A 9,685-nucleotide genomic window follows, 5' to 3' on the forward strand; every position below is an offset into this window, starting at 1 on the left:
AGAGAGGCCAGCAACCAGCGACCCAGTACAAAAAGAAATGGCCAGCAAAAGTGCCAAAAAAGACCATAGAGAGCCTGCTATGGAGGCTAAATCTTGCTCACCAAGGAACATTGTCTCGATCGTCTCAGAATTCAACTTAGGCTATGTTGATTTGATTATATAGATGGCATCCTCTGGAAACCCCTCAAGTTACTCAGGCGAGCGTGCGAATGAAAAATAGTTGCCTTCATTATGAAATAGTGGTTAGAACCTCTGGGTTATGGACCAAACACCCTGCTGTTACACCACACGGCCCCTAATTGGTACTCTCCAAGCAGAGGTCGAGTCGCGCAGATATAGTAGTAGTCGGAAAAATTACACGAGCGCAGATATATAGTAGTAGTCGGAAAAATTACACGAGCGCAGATATATAGTAGTAGTCGGAAAAATTACACGAGCGCAGATATATAGTAGTAGTTGGAAAAATTACACGGGCGCAGATATATAGTAGTAGTCGGAAAAATTACACGGGCGCAGATATATAGTAGTAGTCGGAAAAATTACACGGGCGCAGATACGTAGTAGTAGTCGGAAAAATTACACGAGCGCAGATATATAGTAGTAGTTGGAAAAATTACACGGGCGCAGATACATAGTAGTAGTCGGAAAAATTACACGGGCGCAGCTATATAGTAGTAGTCGGACAAATTACACGGGCGCAGGTACATAGTAGTAGTCGGAAAAATTACACGGGCGCAGATATATAGTAGTAGTCGGACAAATTACACGGGCTATATAGTAGTAGTCGGAAAAATTACACGGGCGCAGATACATAGTAGTAGTCGGAAAAATTACATGGGCGCAGATATATAGTAGTAGTCGGACAAATCACACGGGCGCAGATATATAGTAGTAGTGGGGAAAATTACACGGGCGCAGATACATAGTAGTAGTCGGACAAATTACACGGGCGCAGATGTATAGTAGTAGTCGGAAAATTTACACGGGCGCAGATATATAGTAGTAGTCGGAAAAATTACACGGGCGCAGATATAAAGTACGAGGGGTGATCAGAAAGTTCTCGGCCTCACCCAGAAATAATAAGCACAACTCAAATATTGAGGCACAACTTCATAGTATGGTGCCTTTTATCAATATCCACCAAATTTCAAATCATTGCAGTCATTACTTTACAGGCGTTCGTTTCTTGCAAATTAGAAGATAAGTGGCGAGAAAAAAGTGGTGTAAATTGTGATCAGTGGGTCGAGTTCCTCATGCCGTAAATTAACAAAAGATATTGTCAAAATGTTTGACAATGATTCTCTTCCTATTTCAAGCAAAAAATTGGGTGTCTGACTTCCAGCAGCACAATTTGACCCGCACACCTCATGTTAGGTCAATTGTCCACGTTTTTTCCTTCTCCCTTACCTAACATTACTGGGTGTCGCCTGCAAAGTAATGATCACAATAATTTGAAGTTTGGTACATATTTATATAAGACTTTATATTTGACATCTATGCTTCGAAATCTGAGCTGTGCTTTTCGTTTCTCGGTAAAGCCGAGGACTTATTGATAACCCCGCGTACATGTATAACGTCTTGTATGAATGTGTACCAAAATTCAAATTATTGTGATCATTACGTTGCAGGCGACACCCAGGAACGTTAGGTAAGGGAAAACGAAAAAAATAATGGACAATTGATCCGCCACCTGAGGTGTGCGGGTCAAATTGTCTGATTAGTGCTAATATTGGTGCAAAGATTTAAATCACAAAGCAAGACTAGTACTTATAGCACTTACAGGCTGGAAGCGCCCAAGAGTAAGACAAAAGAGTTTTTAAACAATAAACACGAAATGCTGGTCAGATCGACTTTCTTATCTGCGTGTTCATTTCACATATCACTGAAGTCCACAAACTTACGTCTGTAGTTCCGAAGAAAGCTGCTATGGGGACAAATATTTAGCTATCAGATTCACTGTCCATAATATAGTCTGGATGCTACTGGCATACGTCATCCCGGTAAACTAACTAGAAGGACACCCAGGTTAGACTTAAGCGAGGAACATTTGGCAAAACAGCATATTTGCGCCACACACACACTACATGCACCAATCGTCCCAACGTGGACTTAATACGTAAGCCACTGATTTCGTTCGAAAGATGGTAAAGTCTGTCCCCGAATAAAATAGATTAATACATTAATAAAACTAGAGTTCCACGAACACATACCTTTGCCAAATAAACCAGGTTTGTTATGTAGAATTATGTCTGTAGACGTAAATGTGTTACTCATTACATTTTATTTTATATGCCCGGAGTTGGTTCATAACATTTCGCCATTGCTTATACAAATTAGATCCCTATTTACATAATGATATTAAATTGTATCAAGCATCACTTAAGCTATCAGCATACCAAAAATCATGATGATCCTTTCAGCCCTTCTTGACTTATTCTCTTTCAAATTAGGAAACTAAACCGGCTCCTGCAGTTCAAGAAAAGATGTTACCGGACCCAAACATACACATCTTAGTCTCAGCCATCTTTCTCAGTTCCATATGTGTCAAGTTTGAAAGTCCTATCACGGAATGCAGTGGATTTATCAACTTTCCGCATTAATTATGCAAATTGTTAATTTATATAATTAGTATCTCATTATGTAAGTTTTTACTTAGGATATCTACATACCAAAAATCATGACGATCCGTCAACATGTTCATATTTTGCCATTAATTATGCAAATGAGATCATCATCTGCATAATTAATATGTATAAATATTTCTTTCTTTCTCAGCTACAATTGTGACAAGTTTGAAAGTCCTTTAAAGGAATGCAGTGGATTTACAAACTTTCCTCATTAATTATGCAAATTAGCTGTTGATTTGCATAATTTGAATTCCATCATGTAAGTCTTCCCATTGGCTATCTACATACAAAAAATCATGACGATCCGTCAACGCGTTTATATTTTCTCATTAATTATGCAAATGAGGTCGTCATTTGCATAATTAATATGGATTGATTTTTTTCTCTTTCTCATCTATATATGTGACAAGTTTGAAAGTCCTATCATGAAATGCAGCGGATTTATAAACTTTCCTCATTAATTATGTAAATTAGTTGCTGATTTGCATGATTAGTATTCCATAATGTACATTGTTACTTGGGCTACCTACATACCAAAAATCATGACGATCCATAAACACGTTCTCGAGTTTTTCTCGTCCAAAGTTTGAAAGGAAATCGGCGACTGCAGTTCCAAACAAGCCGCTAGGGGGTCCAAACTTATAGTACTTACTCTCTGCCCCAAGGGCTATCTACCACTCAAAAATCATAACCACAGCATGTCCAGAAGACGAGATATCAAAAATTGATATTCTGCTGCAGTACCGTAGCAAGCCGCTAGGGGGCCCATTATCGAACTTGACCTTCGTTTTCCCGACCCCTACCCACCTACCAAATATCATCGGGATCCATCCAAGGCTTCTCGAGTTATGCTGTTAACACACACACAGACACACACACAGACACACAAGCCTAAAACATAACCTTAGCCATTCTGGCAAAGGTAACTAGATTAGTCCAGCTTTAAGACACAATAAAATGAGCGATATATACTGACGGCTCTCTGAAAAACTAACAAAATCAAGATTGGGTCAGGAGGTATTCATGTAATGCTAATAAGAGTAGTTGATAATGTAAACTTGGTCTACCTGGTCCCTGCCGTGCAAGAGCGATCACGATGTGCCTAGCGTCCGACGGTGTCAGACTGCAGCGATGTATGAACGGAGGCGGGGGCAAGATTTATACTTTTCACACCGAAATTATGCAAATGTACAAAACTGGATGTTGCTCATTGATTGTGTGTGCAGTGGTAGTCATACAGTAGTCTGTAGTTCCGTAGTATTTGTCTGTTAATCAATCTGTTTTTAGGTTCGCTGTTTGGAAACTGTCAATTGCTGTTTTTCCATGAGTATTTTGTAGCGAACAAATATTAGACAATCCATGAGCAACAAAAGCCTAGACTAAGATAAAATCGAAGTATATCCAGTATACACATATCGGTAGTTCACTTTTATCCGCATGGTAACTTATATCCGGTGTTTTTAAACACGAGGTGTCAATGGATATCTAGTCGACGAACGTAGGTTCAAATTGCAATATTTTCATAAGTAGTCTGTGTAACACAAACTCCGCTGTCCAGGGCTCTAACTGGCCCCTCCCCGCGGAGTTTGTGCTCCACTAGCTATAACCTGGGGGAACTGTTGTAGAAAATACCAACACCAATGGCAAGCCAGGATTCTGGTCAAGCCCCCATTACCGTGGAAACCAGTATATTAGCATGTCTCCACCACCCAGACGGTGGGCGGGCTAGTTGCCTCTCCCGTTGTCTGTGCAGGCTGTGGTTCTCTGTGTGAAGGACCCATGGGAGCAGAGGCATGTTTGTGTTTAATAGGAAAACAACGTCTTGTGCCAGTTGTGGGGATTTCAAGAAACTTGAAGGAATCTTGGAGCGCAGACTTTCCTGGAACTATTATTTTGCCTGGTGGTGAGATTTTATGTGGCCAACAACGAAAGCTTGGCATAAAGTACATTTTTTAAAATCTATATAGGCAGAGAACTGCAGAAAAACAGTTGGTTAAAAAAAAAAATTCGCCATGTTGTTGTGACAGTTGAAGCCTGTCAACCTCCTTGGTCAAACTTCTCAGAACCATGATATGTCCCTCCTATAATGATTGACACATCAAAAGTTATGCCACTGGCACATCTACCTAAATGAATGCTATTCTATGTATTGAAGGGTAATTTTCACATTAGTTCTTCGGTGTAGCGGTTGTTAAAAAAAGACATCATTTTATAATAGTAGAACTCTGTTCCCACCATCAGTACAAGTGGCACAGATCAGAGAGATCAACTACAGATAAGAGGTGTGATGCTGTCAATCACCACATAGCAACCCACCCCAGTCCATAGCAACCAAAAGCCAGGCTCTGGTGGGCTCCCGGCAATTACATACATTATCCATATATGGAAAACCCAGTTCCCTTGACTAAGGGCTATTCTCTATCAAGCTGATAGTGGGCCGGCGGATGTTTGGCGGGCTGCTATAAGGCCAATTGTACTCCTCTGCCGGCTACAGTCCTTCCCCAGGTTATGTTACTGTCTTGCCACGGAGGAATCTGCTTGGAGAATAAGTTAAGTGCACAATTGGACTTCGACCACAAGAACCAACGGATATCGACAATACAATGCTGGGTTCTCCCCAGAACTTTTTAGAAAAGTGTAGGGGGTGGCAAAAATAACTTTCATGAAAATGGGTTCATTTTGCACGACAGATGATGTCAAATACTAAGTATAATGTATTATAGTGATTCCTTTGTTGTGAAGTGGCAAAACAACTACAGTGTTTTGATCATCGCCCATTCACAAGTTTTTGCAGACAATGCCGACTGGAAAAGTGATGCCGCTTGGCACAAATATCTGTGAATTTTCATTAATCCTAGCAAAACTATTCAAGAAAATAGGGAAGAAACCCACGAAATTTCAATAGTAGTATAGTGGAGCTGGGCTAAGAGTATAGTGGAGGGCCTCCATTATTCCAACCTCTGGGGAGGACTCTGCAATGGAATCTGCACAAAAAAAGAAGGGACGACATATTGTATTTCGACCAAGACAGGAGTGTTGGACCGAGTTGACCAGGATTTGGGCCAAAATTGATCAAGGTTTGGACCAACTTGACCTGGCTGAGTTGGTAATGGTCAGATAAAACAAATTTTAAAAGACAGTTACTGTAAGATAAGTATGTTGTTCCCAAGAGAAACACACTTTACACCCAATTAACTCCCGTCGTAACAAAGGGAACCTTTCATAATTGGCTCGTTACCATTGGTATCGTCAATCGTGTAGATTCCAATCTAATGAAGCTAGATGGTTTATTATCTCCATGAAAAATGGAGATATGGTTTTGGGTGTGTCTGTCTGTGTGTTTGTTTGTGTTTCCGGATATTTGTGGTCAGCATAACTCAAGAACCTCTGGATGGATTGCCATGATATTTGGTATGTGGGTAGGTGTTGGAAAGACAAAGGTCAAGTTAATTTTGGGCCCCTGGTATGTGACCTTGGTACTGTAGCAGAATTTCCGTTTTTGTTGTTGTATCTTTTGACCTGGATGTGCTATGGTCTTAATTGTTTTGGTGGTAGATAGCAGCTGATAAAATAGTCACCTGTGAGTCTTGGCATTGAAGGTACCAGTATATGCAGCGCCCTACAGACAAATCAGAATGGTTTTGTACCACATAAATAGTCAATTGGCCATTTAATCATACAATTTGATTGGTTTATATTACATGTGTATCACGCGGGTACGTAATATTCTTGATCAGACTGAGACATTGTAGTGTTTCATGGAATTCCTGTATAAACATTCCTCAACATCGGACTAAAATTCCAGTGGACACTAGCTTCACGTAGACAATTCTTTCAGACAGCACACAATACTACAAAATTAGGCTCGCCCCCGAGGCGTCGCCTAAAAAACAGCTACCAGAGGTCCAAAACGTACACCGCTTACTCTCTGTCCCAAATAATTAAAATAGAAAATAGCTTAACATTTTCTATAATGTCTAATACCAACACATATGACGTTTCTTTGCTAGTTTTTTATTATGTATGTATCGAGGTTTTTAAAAGGTTGTCGATTGTATTGGCTGTGGGCAGGAGACAACAAGGCATGCACATACGTAAACAGTAATCATCTAATGATGGGCGCCCACGTGCCCTTTCTCAAAAGTAATATCTTATGGGTGTACCCCAGAGATCATACTGGCAGCTTTCCCTAAGAAATTGGTCTACGAAAAACAAAGATGATAAACAAGGCACCAATCTTGTTCTTTTATGAACAAGATTAAAACAACAGGTCGCTACTTGCGTGCCCTTATGTTTAACAGTTAAAAAAACGTTGTCAGACTAATCATAGTACAACTATATTTGCCATATGTATAAGTCTTTGCTGTAAAAGACTGCACACTAACTGCCTGCTCTGTATTGTGTAAAAATGTCTGGACAAGTGAAGCCTGGCCGTACGGCAGTTGCAGGGTCCGGCGGTGGGTCAACCAGCGAGCCGCCGCGCCAACCCCCTTCTGTCCACCAGGGTGGCGCGAGCGGCGGTGTAGACCACACTTACGAAAACTGGCAAGAAGAGGTCGCCGAACTAGAAGCGTCTTCACACGAGTACGAAGAAGCCGTGTCCCCTCCGCCCGGGGTTTGCGTCGAGGACTTCAGACGTCGAGTCAACCGATGCAAAGCGACAACAGACGCGGCCACAGGTATGGGTGCACAAAAATCATTTCTTGGTCTTAGCATTCACCTGTCGGGGTATACGTCGATGAGTCATGTGCGTACAATGGGATCATGGCAAGAAATGTCAATTTCGACGTGTAAAGGTAGAAACATAGTTCCATAGCTTTTTGTAGGCCATGGGAAAAGTGGGTTGCTATTCACTGTGTCTAGGGTACAGAGTTGGGAGGCGGAGCATATTTCTATCTCTCTTTCCACCGCGTTTTACATCCTCAACCGAAGTCAGGTACCCATTTTTACACCTAGGGAGATTGAAGAAAGTAAGGATACGTACCATAGGCGAGGTTTTACGTGCTCGTGGCGTGGCTCCCCTCAAACATGGGACCTCCATTTAACGTCCTATTCGACGGACGTACCTAAAAGATTCTAGCTACCCATTTTTACACCTGAGTTGTGTAACATAGGTGGCATTTCAGGCGGTGCGAACCCAGGACCTCTGGCTTCTCGGCCAAACACCCGAAACGTTGCGCCAACACGTCGACAAATATATAAGGTTGCATAGATTTCATTGCTTCCTTTTTAAATATTCTAGTTTGATTTGTGTCATTGGCTATGTCCAGCAACGGGCACGCCTATAGCCTCATTTGTGGCTTTTCGCGAGCGCTATGTTTTTCTGTAGTGGAGCGCTGATTTGCGATAACAATATGTGTTATGCCAGGATTTTATGTCGTTAAGTTTAGTCTCTACCAGACTCCGGATCGCTGGAAAATCGTAGAAATGGAACAAATAGAGAGGAATATAACCGACCAGGGAACAGCTCGCGATCCTAGGATCCGTCGATCGCGTGCTGTTCCCTGGCCGGTTATATTCCTCTGGCCGGCTTACTCCTCTATTTGTTCCATTTCTACGATTTTCCAGCGATCTGGAATCTGGTAGAGACTACGTTAAGTTCATGTCTGCGCCCTTCTAGCTCGCCCTAAAACAGCAAATTTAGGGCATTTGTGGGACAGTCGTAGATGTATCGTATAGAATTTTGTCTTGTGGCGCAAAATGATGTCGTATGTCCAGAACATTTCAATTCTTCTTTTTAAAAAGAATCAATGTAGCATTTTAGCATTTAAATATTCGTTATTTCACGGACTGAATATGGTGATAGCATGGGGGTCTACCATTGAATGTTTTTGTTTCATGAATTTGACCCGCCCACTCCACCAACTACGGTAATGTTGGGGTAAAGGTTATGGTGTCAGCATCTGACCGAGACAACTAGGGGTTTGAATCCTAGGTTGGGTCTTAGGTTTTACTCCACTTTACTTACTGTAAAATCCGAGAACCAAGACATGGGTGTGGCCTAATCATAACGATCAATACTTTTCATACATTGTTTCCACATTGGGAAAAATTGTGTCTTTTGATAAAAAAAATGTGATAGCACCCCTCTTTCGCATTGTTTCAGTAGGAAGAGTATCAAGGTTAAATAAAGGTTGAATAAAGGTTACAAATATCTGTGGACTGGGTTAAGTACTACCATAAAGGTAATCCCTATTGTTTGCCTCGGTATTTTCTAAAATTTGGACACTGGTGGGTCCTCTGTGGTGAGCAATCGATTTATGACACCCAATCATACTTAACTATACATTGCAAGGATGTGTGAATTGCTTTCTTCCTAGCTCACTGACCCATTTTCAAATGTTACCCCAAATGCTAGAAATATAACATTATTTTCCAAATATCAACTGCAAATCTCGTAGACAAACAATTACGAAGGTAAATGATCATCATCGTCATATCGTTCCGTGCCAATGACGACGTCTACTAAATCTCGGTGACTTAGCTATAGAATGGAATAAGAATTTTAATGAGAATTTTAAATTTGTTGACAGACACCGTCGAGTCGACTGAGCAAAGCGGTCGCCGTCCTTTGTTTGACTTCATCCGAACCCACCGCCACTACTTCGCTGCTACCCTCGCGGTAGTGATCCTGGCCACTGTACAACTCGTCCTGTTCATGTATATCAATGTTCAGTTCATCAAACACAAAGAGGTAAATATTATTCTCATAACAAATGATCGATCCGTTGTTACTGGTGTCCTGAAATCTATATAAACAAATGAGAAACTGGGAAATGTCTAAACTATGCATCACTTAGGCTATGTTGATTAGATTATATAGGTGATATCATATGTGAGCCCTAAAACGTGTGCGAGCGTGCATGCAAAAACTGTCTTCATCATGAAGTGGTCAGGGAGCTTAAACAAATGTATTATATACCGTACAACTAGAGTTCCACGACTTCATACGGGGACATACCTTCGCCAAATGCGGTTTTAAACTTTATGACTGTTGTATCTGTTTCTCACTATTTATGCAAATAACGTCCTTTCATTACATCAATTGCATTAATTGA

General features: G+C 41.1%; 2 protein-coding genes across 3 annotated transcripts in view; one reads left to right on the forward strand and one right to left on the reverse strand.

Annotated features, from left to right (window-relative positions):
- LOC118410555 overlaps positions 1-3,791 on the reverse strand; it is a 16,238-nt gene extending 12,447 nt beyond the window's left edge. For both annotated transcript variants that reach the window (XM_035812328.1, XM_035812327.1), the window contains exon 1: positions 3,695-3,791. The gene's annotated coding sequence lies outside the window, so the exon portion shown is untranslated. The remainder of the gene's footprint in view (positions 1-3,694) is intronic.
- A 3,244-nt stretch (positions 3,792-7,035) lies between these two features.
- The window catches only part of LOC118410624 (cuticle collagen 1-like), a 6,960-nt gene continuing 4,310 nt past the window's right edge, over positions 7,036-9,685 (forward strand). The window contains exons 1-2 of the mRNA XM_035812406.1: positions 7,036-7,306; positions 9,161-9,321. Of these exons, the coding sequence (XP_035668299.1) occupies positions 7,036-7,306; positions 9,161-9,321 (432 nt within the window). The remainder of the gene's footprint in view (positions 7,307-9,160; positions 9,322-9,685) is intronic.

The sequence above is a fragment of the Branchiostoma floridae genome, chromosome 2 (genome assembly GCF_000003815.2).
Source record: "Branchiostoma floridae strain S238N-H82 chromosome 2, Bfl_VNyyK, whole genome shotgun sequence".
Classification (NCBI taxonomy): Eukaryota; Metazoa; Chordata; class Leptocardii; order Amphioxiformes; family Branchiostomatidae; genus Branchiostoma; species Branchiostoma floridae.